Source organism: Pungitius pungitius, chromosome 7 (genome assembly GCF_949316345.1).
Source record: "Pungitius pungitius chromosome 7, fPunPun2.1, whole genome shotgun sequence".
In the NCBI taxonomy this organism is placed as follows: Eukaryota; Metazoa; Chordata; class Actinopteri; order Perciformes; family Gasterosteidae; genus Pungitius; species Pungitius pungitius.
In genome coordinates, this window is record NC_084906.1 from 5,417,779 (window position 1) to 5,438,489 (window position 20,711).

A 20,711-nucleotide genomic window follows, 5' to 3' on the forward strand; every position below is an offset into this window, starting at 1 on the left:
CAGATTTTGTTTACCTTAAAACCAGGATTGCATAGGCAGTATGGACTGAAAACAAAGTCAGTTTCTACATCTTGAAAAAAGCTAGATATCTCGATAATGATATGCCAGCATTGATATCACACTGATTCCAACACTAGAGAGAATGCAATGCTTCTATTTGATTGGCTCGTATGTTAAAGTATACATCAATGCACCTTAACGCAGCTCAAGTTTACAGTGGTTATAACCTACAATACTGATGCTTTAACAGAGCACAACAATGTTCAAATATGGCAAACCATTTTATTTATGTCATGCATAATCAATGACAACATCTCCAATGTTATCCAGTTGATCTTCATTCCTTTTTTCACATTGAGTTCTGCTCAGTGCTGCAGAGAGATACACAGCAACGGGCTTCCCAGGTTGCATGTGTCGACTTGTATTTCAGGGAGCTGTGTACAACTATAAATAGCTGGTAGGGGGACATGAGCAGCTGCTGAATCCGTCTCTGCTGGTGCCACCGACCCCAGTGCGAAATCCACTACACCCCCATTGGCCCCCATCCTCCACCCAGCACCCGTCAACGTCTCCACTTTTAACTCTTGGCTGTTAATGCAGCGACGAACTGGACTGAACTGGTAGTCGGTTTACTCTCATGCAGGGATCTGCCAGCACGGTGATGTCTATTTGCTGTAAATACATCTGGAGTTACATGTCAATGTACTGAAGGTCACGTTTGATTATTGACACACAATGTGTGTGTTGTTGCTTCTACTGGGTAGATGCAAAATAATAATGCACGCATGCATGCAAATAGCGGCCCTCAGGGTTCCTCAGGCTAGCCTAATGTGGGTCATGTGGGTCTATAGTTAACAGAAAATAGGTCAGAGAGTCACCGTAGCGGAAGGAAAAAAAAGCGCTCGTCAGCTGGCATCTACTGTATTTACAATAACAATACAATAATGCGATCGCCCTAAAAAAAAACACTCTTTTTGTTCCACGTTTCTACCCATTTCTCCCGAAGTTGTCATGTTTACTTCAGCAAGAAAACGCTGTTGATTTGCAGACGCCAGGCTCCTCCGAACAGAGAGCCGCTGAGGATGAGGTCATACCACCGACCAATCAAACTTATACATACATGGTTTCCGCCGAATTTTCCGTAAAAAAAAGCCCTTAAAAGTGTAGTTAGACTTTGACCTGCTGTGAGCAGACATGTTGTAATAAAGCAACACTCACAGTACACGAAGGAGAACAGGTAGCCTGACGTGGCCTACAGAGAAGCTATCTTCATGTGGGTTGCCACAGCTTTGGTCTTCGTGGCTACATCGACGGTTCTCTCGCAGTGCTGAGCTTCATTCGTGTGTTTCATTTGTTCGATGCTCAATTATAAAAGAGGATTAATTGTAAAAAATAAAATCCATACTACAAACCAATGCCCTGAGTACCTGCTGGTCGACACCTGAGAGAAAACCCTAGAAACTGTAGCCTCTCAGAAACCAGCTGCACGGGCAGAAATCTAAGACTGACAGTACGTATGAACTGTTGCAGACCTGCTGTCAGTGCTAATAACTGTCAAAGACAAACCTGCAGCTCTGGAAACAACCAGGTTGACTGGACGCCACAGCTGATGCCTGCAGGAAAGCATCCTGAGCCCAGTCCCGATGGCTCCCAAAGCACAACGCGTGTTCCCACTCACCCTTTTGTGCACGCCATCACTGCTCTCCTCAAACTTCTGCTGGATCTTCTCCTCCAAGAAGTAGATCCGTAGCTTCAGGCTGAAGTTCTCCTTCTTCAGGTCGTTCAGGTGCTGCGAGATAGTGCGGCAACCGGGGAAACCAGCGTTAGACATGGCGACAGGTGGCTCCGCCGTAGGGGGCATGGCAGCCCCCCCATTCAGTGCCGCGTACTATGTGAATAGACGGGGCTGAGGGAAAAGGGCAGCGTCTGGCTGAGGAAACAAGCTCCCCCAATGATGCCCAACGCAGAGGATCTGCTCGCACATCGACAGGCAGCAGCAGGAACGTGAGCTCTGGGATCAGGGATGGCACGCAGGCGGGGGGCGAGGTGGGGGGGGGGGTTCTTTTTTTAACCGTGAGGAAGTTATGCCAAGAATGTGTGGCAGGAGTTTATTTGTTGATAAAAGTCCTGAGCTGCTGTGGAAGTCTATGAACATTCAGACTTTTAAACACAAAGAAAAAAACACCTCTACTAAAGGCTTATCTTAACCAAGACCATTGTAGTTTCCTAAACCTTTTACAAACTTTTAAATTATCCTAAAACCACGAGAAAAAGAAGAAGTATGTGTTTTGTTGAAGATCTCCTACTGCAATATATAGACGGATGGAAGTATTACAGCCAATCAAAAGAAAACAAACAAACAAACAACAAAAGAGAGCTGTATAATGTCCAATCATATAAGAGCTGAAGGCCTTTAAAGGATAACTGGAGGGGTCTGACTGACTGACAGCTGGAGCACCAGTTATTCAAAGTTATGTGGGAGAAGAGGGAAGCTGCCCAGTAATTGCCATTATTAACATTATCCCGTGGCCATGATGGGAAATGTCATATGACCGAGGAAAGACGGGATGAAGAAGAGCTGAGAGAAGACAACCTGAAAGAAGCACTTTCATTTTGCTGGAGTGAGGAATTATGAATTTTGTTGCTTGGTCCTGCTTTGATTTGGGGATGTCAAGATGTCTACTCAGTCTGCAATATATACTGAATTGGCTGTTTTTTTACGTTGAAATAACCATTGTTTGTTTCCATAGCTTTGGAATGAATGTACTTCATTAGAGGATGATTCTGATATAAAGTCTTTCAATGACGGTGACGAACACATGCAAAGTACCCGAGATGTCAAAAAAACTTCCCTTTCCAACAAAGTTCTGGCATGTTTTCACCTAAATGTCTCGACTTCTTGTCAGCTGCACGAAAGCAAAACCAAACGTAGTCTCAAATGAGCTAATGTAAAAGAAAGCAATGGCCCTGACACTCCTTTAAACATTCAAGCGAATGAAACTCTAGAACCTCCCCGACCAAATATCAATGTATCTTGCTCAATAACGAACAGAGCAGTGCGCTGTAGCCTTGCAGGTATGCTCCTTTGTGAGGGGAACACAGCGAGTGTGACCACGGGGAGGCGCTTACGCTCTACACCTGAGCTCAGGGAGCCTCGGCATCTCTGCACATCCAGGGGCTATTTACAGGGGCGCCGCCCCGCGGCTGTCACTGAGGAATGCTGAGGTGGCGAGACGTTGCTGGTCACACACTGCAGGAGCGTCCTAGGGGCTGGCACACAGCACGAGGCTGACCGAGGGCAGATCACAGCCATCGGACGGACGGATGGGGTAACACATGTTGTCTTCACATTCTGCACATACATGCACACCACATACGAGAAAGTATACACAGATGGTTTGATGGTGGGATATTTTGACAGAAAATACAAAGAAGACGCTGCACAAACGCACATAACTCGGGCAATTGTCTATTACGTTCAACCAGAATTTTTTTGTTTTTCTTTTAAAATCTCTTTTGCGTAACACTGATACAGACCACAAAATGATGACTGCAGTTCTGCATAAAACAGCCACACATCTGTTTTTGGTAGGGTTCAAATCCGTCATTAGTGTAACGATAGCCTTCATTTTCCTTTCAATTTAACTTAGTCCATCATTTTGGTATTTGAGCCTTTTAAAAATGTTGAACAAATCTACGGGCTTGTGTGGAAAAAACAGTGTGAACATGTGGCTTTTAGTCTAATAACAGTTTGCTACACTGAAGCCTTTACGCAGCAGAAATACACACACATTAGAAATAAAATAATATAATGAAGTGATATAAATATTGTAATTTTCTAATTTTACAAAGTAAATAGCGTTGATATACAGTGTTGATGATTTACTCTTTAATTAAAGAATGTTATCTATTCAATTAATTATCATTTTAAAAATACATACACATTCTATTCATTTACCTATGAATTTTTTCTCTATGAAAGCTTTCTCCAAAAAAACAATTTACAGTGATAGAAAACATTGTTGTTGTAATGATTGTATATATTTTAGTAGTAACAGGATTCTTTCCACTTTGTAGATGCATATGTAAGGAAACCAATGACAACGCCGCAACCCTGTGTGCGCCCTCAGAGCACACTAATGTGCCCCCGTCAAACACAAGATCTCAATAAGTCCCTCATTTGTTTGCATTTAAATATGTAATTGTGAGAACTCAAAACATGTTCAAAACTTTAGGATGTCAACCTATTTTTGGCCACATCCGGTGCTGCACATCTAACCCGCAGTCCTGAGGCACTCGAAGCGTCCTGGTAGGTGTGTTGTGAACACATGAGCCAGAGGGATGTGAGATGTTTATATGACAACACTGTAAAGTGATCGCCTTGTAGGAGGTGATAAATGCTGACACACACTGAGTGACACACAGGTGCATCACCTACACTGAAAGCCGCGGACTAAAGGACAGCTCGGACCAGAGTCGGAGGTTGGAGCTGACCGCGGCGGCTCATCTGGAGGTCACACACCGCAGGGGAAAGACTGAATTTATTACAACAAGATTTTACCGCAAAATGAAATCACCCTAATTCTGCAGGGCTTTTCCAGCATCAGAGCATAATCCATTACGAGACCCGGAGAAGCGAGAGAACTTCTCTTACAGGCTCGCGACGCTTCAACTTCTCCCCCACTGGGTGTTTTTGTTACTCGGGACCAAACTGGGACCCTGTTATTAGATCCAGAGAGGTTGAAGACCCTGAATAGAAGGTTATGGGAAAGGAGGATCACTCCCCCTGCTCCTCTGCCTTTTCATGCATCGTTTGGAGGCCCACTAACCCCTACCCTTCATCTTAGTGTCCAGAGAGGTTTAAAAAGCATCTCTACAGGAATAGAAGTGTAATCGGGAGCTTGCATGTCACCTTGTATGCGCGCGCGCTTCGGGTTGGCAGAGGGCTGGGAGTTTTTCCCCCCATTTACCGGTAACAGGAGCTCCTTGATGCCAGCTAGCTCGACATTTTCCAGCCCTCCTCCCCCGGCCGAGCCAAACCCCCTAATGCAATTCTGCAAGGGCAACGTCTGATTGTGTTTATTGTGCTGCCACGGTCCACTGGAGGCATGGTGGTTTGAAATTTGAATTTGTAAACCTGATTAACTCATCAAGGAGAGCCACTGAAAATATTCCCGGGAGCCCAGAAAGAAGGGAGACACTGTAGAGAAAAGCTGCACTCTGGACAGCAGCATTGTTTATTATAAGAACATAACGTGCAATATTTAGAATTCATGCAGCATGCTGACCGATGCTCTTCTGCTGCTTTTACAGGTTTACAAGAGTGATACTAATCTCGTGCCTTGTGTTCAGGGCAAAGTTTTTTTAAGTCTGAGCATGACAAGAAATGTAAAAAGGACCCGTTGTTATGTTACTATCTATCACCATTCTCACCTCAATAACAATGTTTTAGCACAAAACTGCTTAATTGAAGCCAATGCCTGAACAGTTGGGTCATTAAGCTTTTGGTGTGAATAAACAGCACAGTGTGAAATGTGCACACACAATGGAACGAAGGAGTTCAGCTTGTGTTCAGTCTCAACACCTCAAACCTGCCATGACAGATCTTTTTTAGCCAACCAAAAATGACTTTTTATTGGAAACTCAAATTGGGACGGGTGAAAAAACTGCAAAGACAACAAAGCACAGAGTTTCTTTTGAATTTAAAACAATAAGATGTGATTATTTGAAACTACATTACTGCAGACTTTAGAGGTCACGCTGGTGTTATTAGTGGGGGTCATGGTGCATCGACTGTGAGCCACAATGACCACACACACAACTGGGTTCAGTACAAATGTTCATAATGCAATAAGAGCCCATCACAGCCAAAGTCTTTGCAACGGATCACATGTCCTTGTAATAAATGAATGCGGGACAGAAGGTGCTACTTTTCTAATACCGCTTACACAAACCAACCACAGCGGGCAGTGTTTATTGAATGTGTAAAATGTATTTTCCTGAGATGGAACTTTATTAATTTCCATTTAATTTTTCCAGTGAATGATCAGTTCTCCTCACACCTCGAGGCTCATGATGATGGACAACACAGTTGGGCTGACACTCAGAGTTGAACTATTTTTTTATGTGGGAAATGTATCAAACAGAAACTGTAAAGACGGGCACAAAGTACAAAGAAAGGGATGTCATGAACCACCGGGCAACATCTGGACTGACTGCAATGAAAGTGTACAGAAGTTTACAGGTAGACACACAAAACAATATATTCAAATAATAATAAAAATAATTGAATCAGAAGCATGCAGCAGATGGATCTGTGCAGCTGCCTGTAATGGCCCCAGACAGCTCAACTGCATTCACTGTTCTGATTTACGAGGGCTGTTTATTGAACACGTCCTTCACTCCACGATTTGGAACTGGTTTGGGGAACTTGATGACGGCCCGAACCCCCCAAGACCCCAAACTGTTTGGCTGATAGTCTCTTAGTATGCGAGAATATTTTCAAGAAGTGACTTCATACGCAAGGCTGCATTAAAGACATAAGTCACTTAAAACACACGCTATGGATGAATAGAGATCTTATCTGAACGAAGAGGTGAGTGAAAAACATATTAATAAACGTAAAATAGGGTCATTCCTTCTTTTTTACATATAATAACATAATTATAATATAAACTATCAAGTAAATTTGTATATTTACTTCAAATATTGAAATATAGGTTCGGAACAGTGCAAAAAGGGACGTTTTTCAAACCATTTTTGTCTTTTTCGGTGTCTTTCTGATGCTGCACGTCTCCCTCTCTCTCTTTACTTCTCTCTCTCTTTAACTCTCTCTCTCTCTTTACGTCTCCCGCTCTCTCTGCCTCTGCGCTGGCCGTGGCTGTGTGTTGGGGTTGGGGATGAAGCCGCGACCCCCCTGTCGGTCCACCGTGCCCCCCCCTGCCCCCCACCCCCACTTTGGGGGCTGCGACCCCCAGTTTGGGAGCCACGGACTTACAGGAACCTCATTTCAAAAATCCCATCTGTACATCACATACTTTAACCTCTAACAGTCCTAGCCGCTAATGTGCAAGTCATCCTTCCCAGGGTGCTTAGCTAGTTCAAACCACAGGGCAACAGAACTAATCCGGGATAATAAAGCATTTTTCAATTCAAACGAAAAGAAAAAAAGGACAGCTTCAGGCGACTTTAGAAGATCTCCGTGTGTCACAACCGTCGGACACACAGAAGACATTCCGGGTGTTGGAGGATATCTGAACACGGGCCTTTTCTGCCCCCCCCCGCCCCCCTCTCTTTGGTTTTGATCAAAAATCCTCTCCAGATGCGGCAGCAGCTGTATCAGAGTGACGGCCGATGCGGCGTGGAGTGGAGGGCCTGCTGGTGGAGAGGCCTTTGCTCGGTGCCAGGCATTTTGGGAATTGGAAATGCATTGACGGACGGCAGGAGGGGTTTTGGTGTGGAGGCCTTTTGAAACCTTTTTCCAGCCTGTTTGCCAATTCAAATGCAGCGTAGCAAAACGTATTTAAAAAACAACCCCAAAAAACCTAACGATGTGACGTGGAAACTTCATTTCCAGATGAAAGACTTTGATGGTGGGAAACAAAGCACACACGGTAACGCGCACGGCCGGGATTAAATCAGGTAGCGCATCCAGACGAGGTCAAGACCAGTGTGTCGTTCGCAGTTTCAGCGAAAGAAAACGAAAACTGGCGCTCTGTGCGTTTTGATGGCTTTTTACTCGGAGCGCCATGGTTTTTACTTTCATGACTTCTCCGTCAACAATAGCTTATAACACAGGATCAGAAGCAGAGCTCATTGTCCAGGCCGAATGTTAAAAAAACCCAACATTTTTACATGTTCAGGAGGAAGCAGACATAAGAAACTACACTACTCTGCAGTAGCATTCACGGCAAAGACACACTCGTCAGTGTTCTCGGCACTGCACACGTCTTTATCCCTGTGGAGACCGGAACATTCCTGCTTTGAATCTAAAGTTACAGCGACTAAGGTCAGGGAGCAGGTCCACGGCTAAAAACACCTCTAAACACACGTCAAACATAATCACGGCTGGATCTCATCTTCGGCCGTTTCCTCCACTTTGTGGAGCATTATGGAGCTACATCAGATGCTGTTGTGTGAAACGGTAAATCTGCTTTGTTCAGTAGAACAGAGTTGGCCAAAATGATCAGTGTTGGGTATTGTAATACTATCTGTGACCCCAATGCCGTCTTTTAGGGTTGATATATTATAACAGTGTAGCTTTAGACACCTCATTCTGCCATTTTTGTATCCATTTTTTTCGTTCCTGTGTTTCTGGATGAGTCACCGGAAAACGCTGCGTCCAAACTCTTTCACGCCTACAAAGCTTTGGGTTGGTCTTGTCTTAAATAAAAATAAAATCGGATAAAATCTGATCAGCAAACAGTGACTTTTCCATCCACTCCACAGCTGGTTCTCAGAAACCGAAGAATCGTATAAAATGAATATGATGACGTTTAGGTTTGACCTATTCTTTGGGGTCCCGCAGTGGGAACCACAGTTTTATATTATTTCAGTTTAAACCACTTCTGATGTCACGTATTTTGTGGGAAGTAGAGAGCCATAAATACAGTATCCAATTCATGTTAGCCAGGGTCATTCCTCCCCGCTGCCTGACTGAAAGGCCTTCTGGGGCTAATCAACAAGGGTTGCCATCGCTACAAAGGCTGTATTTAATATCACAGCGAGTGCATTTCACTAGACACACACAGATCACTCTCTGCCAGGTGGAACCCAGACTGGATAGGTCCAATTTTACAGGACGGCTGATTTTAAAAGGCTAAAAGTGACCCCTGATATGCGGGAGCGAGCTCATTGGATCAGGTTCAGATGTTCCAGCATCTGACACCTGACCCCCGGATGTGAGCTCAGACTGTGACCGAGGGCGCCGTAGCTCGGGGTGATGGAGAGGAGTGATACTCCCTGAGAGGGATGGAGCAGAGAGGGGAGCAGGGCCTGGACTCAGGCAGCTCCGGGGACTCAAACCCATCTGCCACTAATGACTAATGACATGGCAGCCAAAGAGGAAGCCATGTCAACATGGGTGGTTCAGTGTTGCTTGTGTTACACGTTGTGTTTCTAAACATGCATATAACTGTATTTATGTCTGTGTGGGATACAGAAAAGGCCTTATGTCTCCAGGCGTGTGTCATGTCCAGAAAAAGATGTTAGTTAGGTTGTCTCGTGTCCGTCTCGTGAGTTCCTGTTTTATTTTGGAAAATGAACCTTCCCCTTGTTTCAGGCAACTTTCCCCTTCCTCTTGTGTCGGTGTGATTGCCGCCCCTCCCCTGATTGTCTCCACCTGTGCACTTCCCCTGTGTGTGTATATATTGTCTGAGTCCCCCTCTGTCCTGTGCCAGTTCGTCTTGTCCCAAGCCACCGTGCCAGCGTTACGTAGGTCCACAGTCTTGCCTCGTTTTTTTGTCGACACCTTAATTGAGCCTGCTTTCAGTTTTTGTCTCTAGATCGGTTTTTCCTCGCCCACGAGTGATTTTTATTTCAGCGGCCATGCCCTGCCCTTTTGTTAATAAACTTTGATTCTTTTTTCGCACCACGTTGTGAGAGTCGTGCATTTGGGTTCCCGTCCACCGTCCGGTCGTGACAGAACGAACTGGCCAGCATGAACCCAGCGGACTCGGATAACCTAAAGGCAGCCATTGGCGCTCAAGGTAACCGCCTTAAGCAGCAGGAGGACCAATTGTCCGCCCTGCAACATGGAGTGGAAGGGCTGGCAAGCGGGCAGGAGGACTTCAAGGCCGCCATGACGACCCAGGTGAATCTCCTATCTAACCAGATTCATCAGATGCTCACCCATCTGAACCAAGCACTATCAGCCTCGCCCGTGCTGGCGGCTGCCGACGCACCACCAGCTCCAGCTCCCCACAGTCAGGCAATTCGCCTTGCCCCACCCGAGAAGTTCTCCGGCGAGCCTGGGGAATGCAAGTCCTTCATAGTTAACTGTGAAATGCACTATGAACAATTGCCCTCAGCCTTCCCCACAGAAAGGTCCAAGGTGGCATTTATGATTTCCCATCTCACGGGGAGAGCGAAAGTATGGGCAACCACGGAATGGTCCAGAGCTTCACCAAGCTGCCAATCACTCGCTCGGTTCACCGAGACATTGAGGAGGGTGTTTGACCCCACGACATCCGGCAGAGAGACAGCCCGGGAGCTGAACGCTATCCGCCAAGGTATGGACTCTGTCTCAGACTATGCCATCCGCTTCCGCACACTAGCAGCAGATAGCGGATGGAATGCCACGGCATTGTATGATGCATTCATCTCAGGACTCTCGGATCCCATCCAAGACCTGTTAGTCCCCCTTGATTTGCCTGAGGACCTCGACGCAGTCATCGCATTGGCTGTTAGGACAGACCATCGTTTGAAGACACGAATGCAGGACCGAGGTCTCCCTCCAACAAACTCAAGGGTCGTTTCCCCCCTACCGTCGCCGGACCAGTGGAGAGCTGTCTCTTCGCGTGATCCAGAGGAGCCCATGCAGCTGGGACAGGCTCGTTTGTCCGCTGAGGAACGACGACGCCGCCTGCAGGAAGGCAGGTGTTTCTACTGCGGGGAACAAGGACACCTAGTGGTAGGGTGTCCGGCGAGGAGGACAACCCACCAGGGGAAGAAGAGTCCCCTGTCGAACCGCTTCGCCTCATCGGGCAGTTCCTCCCGCTCCCTGATGAGGATCCAGGTAAGCCACCATGACACCACAGTTTCAATAGGAGTACTGGTTGACTCTGGGGCTGATGAAAGCCTCATGGACTGGGGTTTTGCCAACCAAATGGGAGTTAGGTCAGCTCCCTTGAACCAGCCGTTGAAAGCCAGCGCCTTAGATGGCAGCTTTATTTTTAATGTAACACATGTGACTGAACCTGTGGCTATACGCATCGGGGACCACCACGAACTAGTGACGTTTCATCTGTTCCACTCGGCCCAACACCCCCTGATTTTGGGGTTCCCCTGGCTCAAAAAACACAACCCCCACATTGACTGGTGCTCTGGGAGGATCATAAGCTGGGGAGGGAAGCGGGGGGGGCTAGACAGGGTTCCTGGCCAAGAAGTGGAGATTGGAGTCATTGGGGACCTTGTGTCGGCTTCAGCTCCGACCCACACACACAACTTGCGTGAGGTGACCTCCGTTCCCAGTTGTTATCACGATCTTAAGGAGGTGTTTAGCAAGAGTAAGGCCACTTCCCTACCACCCCATCGTCCTTATGACTGTCCCATTGACCTTATCCCGGGTGCGCCCATTCCGAAGGGGAGACTTTATTCCATCTCCGGCCCTGAGAAAGTAGCCATGACCGAATACATCGAGGCTTCATTAAAAGCAGGACTCATACGCCCCTCTTCGTCTCCAGCAGGAGCAGGATTCTTTTTTGTGGGGAAGAAGGATGGTTCCCTGAGACCCTGCATTGACTATGGACCATTAAACGACATTACTATCAAGAATCGATACCCCCTGCCCCTCATGTCATCGGCCTTTGAACAACTGCAACAAGCCAGAATCTTCACCAAACTAGACTTGCGCAATGCTTATCATCTCGTCCGTATTAGAGAGGGCGATGAGTGGAAGACCGGCTTTAACACCCCCTCGGGCCATTACGAATACCTCGTGATGCCATTTGGCCTGACCAATGCCCCGGCCGTATTTCAGGCGTTGATAAACGATGTTCTTAGGGAGTTCCTTAATCAGTTTGTATTCGTCTACTTAGATGACATTTTGATTTTCTCCCCTGACCGAGACACTCATGTTCGCCATGTTCGGCAGGTTCTCCAGCGTCTGCTGGAGAACCATCTTTATGTCAAAGCAGAAAAGAGTGAATTCCATGCCAACGTTGTGTCCTTCCTGGGCTTTGTCATAGCCCCTGGAAAGATACAAATGGATCCGGCTAAAGTCAGCGCTGTGGCCCAGTGGCCTACACCTGATAACCGTAAGAAGGTTCAGCAATTCCTGGGTTTTGCGAACTTTTACAGACGGTTTATCAGAAACTTCAGCGCCATAGCATCTCCCCTCCATGTTCTCACCTCTCCCCAAGCCCCGTTTCTATGGTCTCCCCAAGCAGAGGTGGCTTTCACCCGACTCAAGGAGATGTTCACCACGGCCCCCATCCTCACGGTTCCAGATCCCAGCCGACAGTTTGTGGTGGAGGTGGATGCCTCCAACGACGGTGTGGGGGCGGTCCTATCTCAACGATCGACAGGAGACCACAAACTACATCCATGCGCCTTCCTGTCCAGAAAACTTTCACCGGCGGAGCGGAATTACGATGTTGGTAATCGTGAGTTGCTCGCGGTAAAGCTGGCATTGGAGGAGTGGAGACATTGGCTGGAGGGGGCCCAACACCCGTTTATTGTCTGGACTGACCATAAAAATCTTGAGTACATCCGCAAGGCCAAGCGTTTGAACTCTCGCCAAGCCAGATGGACTCTGTTCTTTAACCGCTTTAACTTTGTTTTATCCTACAGGCCGGGGTCCCAGAACACCAAGCCGGACGCCCTGTCTCGTCTGTTCAACCCCGAGCCCACTGCCAAGAAACCAGAACCAATGCTGCCACCGCACCGTGTGGTAGGAGCGGTAACATGGCAGATAGAATCAGAGGTGAAGCGGGCTAATGGTGAGAACCCTACACCTAGTGGTTGTCCAGTTAATCGCCTGTTTGTTCCGGCAACTATGCGCCCACAGGTGATTCATTGGGCTCACACCTCAAAGCTCACCTGCCATCCAGGGATCAGGAGAACCATATATGCCATCAGACAAAGGTTCTGGTGGCCCGCCATGGAACGCGAGGTCCGGGAGTATGTTGGTGCGTGCCCCGTCTGTGCCAGGAACAAGACCTCCTCCCAGGCACGCACAGGGCTGCTGCAACCGCTCCCGGTGCCCAGTCGACCCTGGGCTGAGATTTCGCTGGACTTCGTCACTGGTCTCCCGCTCTCTCAAGGTAACACCACTGTCCTCACAGTGGTGGATCGATTCTCAAAGATGGTTCATTTCATAGCCCTACCTAAACTTCCGTCAGCCAAGGAGACTGCCGAAACCATGCTCAACCACGTTTTTCGCATTCATGGGTTTCCGAGGGACGTGGTGTCAGACCGGGGGCCCCAATTCGTATCCCGTTTTTGGACTGAATTCTGCAAACTGATCGGGGCCACGGTCAGTCTCACGTCCGGATACCACCCAGAGGCCAATGGACAGGCTGAGCGCCTGAACCAAGCATTGGAAACGAGTCTTCGTTGCCTGGTATCCCAGAAGCCGTCATCCTGGAGCAAACACCTAACCTGGGTGGAATACGCCCATAACACGCTCCCCACAGCAGCCACGGGGCTGACCCCCTTCCATTGCGCCTTCGGCTACCAACCGCCTCTGTTTCTAGATACTGAGAAGGAGGTCGTCGTCCCTTCCGCCCATGCCATGGTCCGGCGTTGCCGCCGAATCTGGGCAGCTGCCCGCAGCATCCTCCTTCGCAGCGCGGCGCGCATGAAGAAGGTCGCTGATCGGAGGCGCCAGCCAGCTCCGACATACCAGCCGGGCCAGAAAGTCTGGCTCTCCACACGGGACCTGCCACTCCATGTTGCCTCCCGGAAGCTAGCTCCTAGGTTTGTGGGTCCGTTTCCCGTGTCAAAAGTGATTAACCCTGTCTCTGTTCGTCTGCGCCTTCCCAGATCCCTGAGGGTGCACCCTACTTTTCACGTGGGGAAGCTGAAACCAGTTAGAGAGAGCCCTATGGTGCCCGGAGCCGCAACTCCGCCACTTCCCCGGATGGTTGATGGGGGACCGGTCTACCCAGTGAAGCGACTCTTGGGCGTACGCAAACGCGGAAGGGGACACCAATACTTGGTGGACTGGAAGGGCTATGGTCCGGAGCACCGTTCCTGGGTCCGGTCCAGCTTTATCATGGATCCGGCACTCATCAGGGACTTCAACAACCGCAAAAGTCCGTCAGGAGCCGTCCCTAAAGGGGGGGGTACTGTCATGTCCAGAAAAAGATGTTAGTTAGGTTGTCTCGTGTCCGTCTCGTGAGTTCCTGTTTTATTTTGGAAAATGAACCTTCCCCTTGTTTCAGGCAACTTTCCCCTTCCTCTTGTGTCGGTGTGATTGCCGCCCCTCCCCTGATTGTCTCCACCTGTGCACTTCCCCTGTGTGTGTATATATTGTCTGAGTCCCCCTCTGTCCTGTGCCAGTTCGTCTTGTCCCAAGCCACCGTGCCAGCGTTACGTAGGTCCACAGTCTTGCCTCGTTTTTTTGTCGACACCTTAATTGAGCCTGCTTTCAGTTTTTGTCTCTAGATCGGTTTTTCCTCGCCCACGAGTGATTTTTATTTCAGCGGCCATGCCCTGCCCTTTTGTTAATAAACTTTGATTCTTTTTTCGCACCACGTTGTGAGAGTCGTGCATTTGGGTTCCCGTCCACCGTCCGGTCGTGACAGCGTGCTGCTGACATCATCGTGCTGAGACAAACAAATGTATTGATTCTCAAATATTGCATTAATAAATGAGGTAATGAATTAGCTACCTGCATTGTTGGAAATGTTTGAGTGACTATTTTTACTTTTTGATGGGTGACAGCCAAATCCTAGGATGCTGCGTCTACCCTGCGAGAGTAAAAAAAAAAAGATAGGAGCAAAAACTACAACTGAATGAGACAAAGCTCTAGAAGCAGCGAACACACTCTATTTACCTTGAGTGCTCTTTCTTCATCTGTAGGTATGTGTCAGTAATACAGAGCAAAGAAGGTGACATCATGTAGTAACGACATTGGTAATCATTCATCCTGAAGTCAGTCTCAATAAGCACATTACTTCATCCAGAACAGACAAATGTATCTTTTTTTACGACCTTCTCTGGAGTTGAAGTTTGAACGATTTTTGGACCACAAGGGGACTCTAAACAGCTGAAAATTTGATCTGATTTCCATAAAGTCTGACCTTGAGCCTCAGCAAAGGTATTTGTCAAACCTTTTCTTCAAACCCCAACGTGTGCGCGAGTAATGTCAGCGCTTTGTTGGAACCTTACCATTTAATAAGATGGTTTTGGCTGATATTTTTGAGAAGCTGACTTGACGTATCTTTCGGGGGCTGCATGTGTGTACCGACTGTTGGCTGAGTTGTGCTGGGAAGGCTGAATGTCTACAGAACAGACAGGATCAACCCCGCTGACCTAATCTTCCACAACCCTCCTCTCGCTCGGCCCGGAGGTGCCAGAGCTAATCAGGGGACGTGCACGTGTGCGTACACACGCGCATTCAGTGCCGCGCGCCCAAACCGCCGAAAACAGTGATCATGACAATGGCTCGGTCTCCAGATGGAGGCGTACGCCGGTCCTAACCCAGACGGAGCGTCTAAACACCGAGGCATTAACAAACCGTCTACTGAGCAGAATCTAATACCTGTTCCCATGCCGCTCTGCACATATGCAGTAAGCGAGGGCAAGGCCGAGCAAATACTTTCCATCACTTTGTGTACGTAAGCAATGATGAGCACGTTACATTTAATCATAAAAGCATGGATTTTGCGTTACGGTCGTGGCAGAGATTTTGCAGCCAAGATGTCCGGTTTTCTCATGCTTGTGTTTCAGGGGGAGGGCAGGTCTGTGTCTCATTTCTGTGTGTTTATGGCAGATCTAAATTATGGTATCAGGTTCGCCCCAAACCGAGCCAACTGCCAACTGTCATGGCCGACCCTCCCATATAGACCACTTTTGTCTCTGGCGAGTAGTGTAACCCAATCTATCCCCGAAAGTTCTGGCTCTCCGCTTGGATTCATTTTTGCCAAACGGCAGGGGAGAGAGAGAGAGAGAGAGAGAGAGAGAGAGAGAGAGAGAGAGAGAGAGAGAGAGAGAGAGAGAAAAGACAGGTCTGAAAACAAACAGAGGCCGTCAGAACAAAATTAGCAGGTCTTTTTTTTGTGTTGTTTTTTCTCCAAATAGGAAGCAGAGGAAATGCTGCCGGCAGAGCCACGTTTTGTGAATGAAGCCCAGCTGACAAACAGAGCAGCACTGTAAAGACCTCATGATGTTTGTGTGTGCAAATCTGAGTTTATACAGCCTTCTAAAGCCTGACACACACACACACACACAGACTATCACAACTGTAATGACGATGCATGTTAATGAGCCATCACTGTGTTTCTACAATGAACACTATCAGGTATTGTCACTTTGCTTGAATTAAAAATACACAAGTTGTCCAAGAGATGGCGTTGTTACAGCAACCCTTCACTCAGCATGTAGGTCAAGCCACGACGATGATGATGATGATGACAGGGATAATAACATGATCCAACGATTGTTCTGAAGAAACTGTTCTCCGGTGCTGCTGAATGCTGACGAATCCCCTATAGCTCCCCCTCACATGAAGACCTGTGAGCTGCTTGTTACAAAGTCACCACGCAGAGCTGTTACATAAAACCCCGTAAGGATGAATCCATTTTTAGGATGAAGACATAAAAAATAAAAAAAAATTCAAATGATGGATAAGCCAAAAGATGAGTATTGCGCAACTCATTTCAATAAAGCATGCATATTACAAATGTGTGCTTTATTAAGAACAATCCTGAAACTTTCCCAGAGAACATTATTTATATTAATAGAATAAATCATCTTTTTGGTCCTTATTAATGATTTTCTGACTTAGAAAGAGGATTTGTCTCCTCAGATAAAGGTTTCGTGGGTCACTGGTAACTGCAACACAATGCATTCATTATTATCCCGGCGAGCCGACAACAAAGTTGTGTATTGATTTGCTTTGTGGACTGTGAACTGAAATATTTACATTCAAGATTATGGAATATTTTGATTGAAATACATGAAATATCTACTCCTCTCTTTCAAGTCGTGTACTGGCAAAGATCTCACGCACGTGTTTGTTTATGTGCACAGCACGCAGTCTCTGCAGGCCTCTAATTACAACAACACGTGGCTGGAAAATTAGCTGATGGACTGTTTTCATTTATTCCTGAAGAATTTAACCTTTTGACACAAGTGCTGTACGTACGTGCACATACATACAGTATATACATACACACACACACACACACACACAAAATGTTGGTGAGGTAATGTCATTGGTGAGCGTGACCAGTGAATGTCCACACGGCTGAGCATCCACTGTGCAGGTGTTTGCATAGATGGACTCAGACTGTGACGGTCTTCAGTACATGTAGTGAATTGGTGTGTGTGTGTGTGTGTGTGTGTGTATGTGCATGTAATACACTGGCTATGGGCCCTGCTTCCTCTGGTCCGTGGATGGAAATCAAAGGGACACAGAGCTGAGCCTGAGGGCGCCGCTGCACTGAACCATCAGTTAGCAGGATAAGGAGAGACTGCAGAAGGAGAGGGGGGTTGGTGAGTGGGGGCTTGTGGGGAAGTGGTGGGTAAAAGTAGGAATGAATGACATGAATCGAGGGAGGAGGAAGAAAAGAATGGAGCGCTAAAGGGACTGAATGTGGGCAGAGGTCGACCTCATTTCAGAATGTGAGCCAATTGAAATGAACTCGGCCTCCTCTGGGTCACGTTCAGTGGTGGACCGGCCGCTGACTTCAGTGTGTTCCGTTTTCGTGTCTAATCTTACACCAGAAGTAGAAGTTATCATAGAAATATCTAAAATACATACATTCTGTATGGAATGGATTCAATATTCTTTAGTGGAGATGTTACATTTAACCTGTAGTTAATGGAAATACTATTGTTTCATGCAGCTTTATATACAATGGCAGTGACTGTTGAAGTTCTACGGGAACTGTTGACTCGTTGCTTTCTGTTTAAATGTCTCTGCAACATTAAATGAGTCTAAAACCTGGATCATGGAACAATAGGTGGTACTGCAAAGTGAATCACGCCCCCCCCCCCTCCAGAGCCCGCTCTTCATTGTCTATCTCCACTCTACCTTTCTGTGACTAATGTAATAAATGTTCACCTGGTTCCAGTTAGGCCCTCGTTAGTAGTAATTGGCCTGGTATTTACTAACAGCATTACTCAACACTGGCTGGCGCAGGCTGAGCCGCTGTGATCCGAGCCAGGCAGCTCTCGGTCCTTCTGGGTTTGTAACTTAGCCGCCAATCGACTGGGCCCAGCAGAAACACGCTATCTCCAGAAAGGTCAACTTTCCACGGGCTGAAAATCCCCCTGGACCCCTCATTTTCTTCACTGCCATTGTTAAACGTTTGCTCGTGCGTTTCTTTCTGTTCATCAAAGGTTTCATTCGGTGACGGGGATCGGTCCAAACACCAAACAATAATGCAGATAAAGGGCCTGCTGAACGTCCTGGTTTAAACGCCATTGCAACACCAGTGCACAGGAGGTAGAGTGGTGAGGGTCTGGGAAAGATGGTGGTGGAGGTCAATACAAGAGCGAACACTTTCCCAGTTGACGGGGATTGGATTTAAAGTTGGATGCGGGGCCCTTTTGGTTCCTATTCAGCCTCAGTGGGGTCCATAGAGCAACTGACAAGCGTCTTCCAGCACCCGGTGCAGTTATACTGGATAAAATATTGCTTTTTAAATATTTTAAATGTGTTTAGATGCATAAATATTGCATTTCATACAATGTGGAAACATTTTGGAGAAGTCAGGCTTTTTACGGTCAGAATGTGTTGGACGAAGGTTGTGTTGGGACACTTAAATAGTCCAGTTCCAGGATGGAGAGCAGCTACAAGGAGAGAAAACAAATCCACTAACAATGATTACTGGCATTTCCCAGACTCAGAAAATAAGAGGTAGATTTCTGTGGATTTGACCTTGCTGGAAAGCGTCATTAGGTCACTACATACAGAGTCCGTAAGACAAAGGGAGTGCTGCAAACATTACATTACCATGGTAGGAGATGTGCTCCATAATCCACTCGGGAATAGGTCAAGGTAAGACGTACATCTTTTAAACGAATAATTGGTTTCAAATGAAAAAAACAGCTTGTCGTTGTAGTTTATAATCAGAGGAAATGTGTTGAAGACTATTTTCAGTCACGGACTAAATCACATTTGTCGTTTTAGTGTGAATCTGACTGCGACAATAGTAAGAAAGATATATATTAACACTTGATCCCCACGGTTGTTGGATGGGAAAACAAGGCCAATCAGGATTGAACACATGTGACAAGGGTCTTCAAAATGATCACCAATGGAAAGAAAGTTACAGAGCAGTAGTAACACTTAAAATACTACTTAGAGTGAAGACTATGAGAACAAATGGAAGTGTTAAAGAGGCAAATGGACAAAATAATAAAAGAGGAGGGAAGATTTCAATAGCGAGGAGGGGCTGAAGAAAATCGGTAGCTTTTCTGACTGCTCCTGGTCTTCCTTTGACCCCCTCTGCTTGCAATTATTCCATTTAAAAGGATCCTCAATCACCGAGAAGTCGAGCAGGTTTTAAAAAGCACCAAAAGCACCTGTCCCTAAAGAACAGCAGAAAAACTCTCCATTTCAACACCCCAGTCTAATACCAGGAACCCAACATTGGAAATAAACGATGACACATGCGTGCATGTAGATCAGTTCCAAGTTTAAAAAAAAAATCTTTTTTTTTTAAACAACATTTTTCTTCCTATTTTCTGGCAAGTGTGGGAGTATTCTCTGGTACTCAAGGCGGGGAGGTCTGCTCTGCACATGTCACTCGTTCACATTCTTTTATAAGTTATCCCAACAGGGAAAAAGAGAAAGAGGTTTCAAAGGAGGGGAAGAAGAAGAAGAAGAAGGGGGAAGCGAGAATATCTGTCTGCAGAATGAATCTCTCTGGGCGAGAAAAGGCAGAACGAGAGTAGATGAAGAGACGGCTTTGATTACACTCAGATCTGGCCATTATCAGGCCACAGAAAGACTCTATAAAACCAAACAAATGGAGACCATCAGTCAGTCCATCAGTAATGAGCTTCAACAACCAGCCTGCTGATGGGAAACACACCTAACAATCAAGGCAGAGGGACCAATGAGACTCAAAAGGAACCTTGTACAAATCTAAATTCAATTTCCTCTCTTCAAGAATAGGTGGGTTTGATAGAAATGCAACACAGGCGCCAGTTTGGGCCACAGCGGCCTAATTGCCTTCCTGGTTGGTTAATTGTCAGTCATCTATAGGCCTTTGGAAGAACATTTCGAACTTGCACCTTGCCAAAAAACTAAATTTTGATTCGATTTTGATGGTGATCATCGTAAAAACAAAATCAACTCAAAGTACACTTGGACACTTTGATGAAGTTATTGACACACATGTTATTTTGTAATCAAGATGGGTGTCGAACCCCAATACCTTTTGTGGGAGTATCAAAAGCTGTCAACTGGCACTGAGCGCATGCATAAATGGTCAGTGTGTGTTTCTTATCCTTTATAACCATGGAATTGATCAATTATTTGATCATTAAAATGGTGTTTTCATCCATTTATGGAAACATATTTACACTTCTCACTGATGAATGAACAATGAACGTGCATGAATATATCTGAACTCCCCCCATGTCTGAAATGTTGTGATTAAGCGTCCTTCTCTTTTAGCTCCCCTCCTAAAAAAGCCCAAAGTCAAATGTGATTGGCTTGCAAGACAATATGATGCACCTTTTCCCAGCTGTGGGTGGAGATACTCGGATGGACGTTGGTACGTTGCACTGAGCCTGCGTGTTTCTGCTGGATCTGAATGGTTTATTGAATCACATGTTTTTTGATCTGGAAAATCCACAAAAAAGTTCAC

The 20,711-nt window shown here is 46.6% G+C and overlaps 1 protein-coding gene across 1 annotated transcript in view; it reads right to left on the bottom strand.

Annotated features, from left to right (window-relative positions):
• pde4dip (phosphodiesterase 4D interacting protein) overlaps positions 1–20,711 on the bottom strand; it is a 67,922-nt gene that overhangs the window by 35,169 nt on the left and 12,042 nt on the right. Inside the window, exon 4 of the mRNA XM_062563649.1 lies at positions 1,679–1,789. Within this exon, the coding sequence (XP_062419633.1) occupies positions 1,679–1,789 (111 nt within the window). The remainder of the gene's footprint in view (positions 1–1,678; positions 1,790–20,711) is intronic.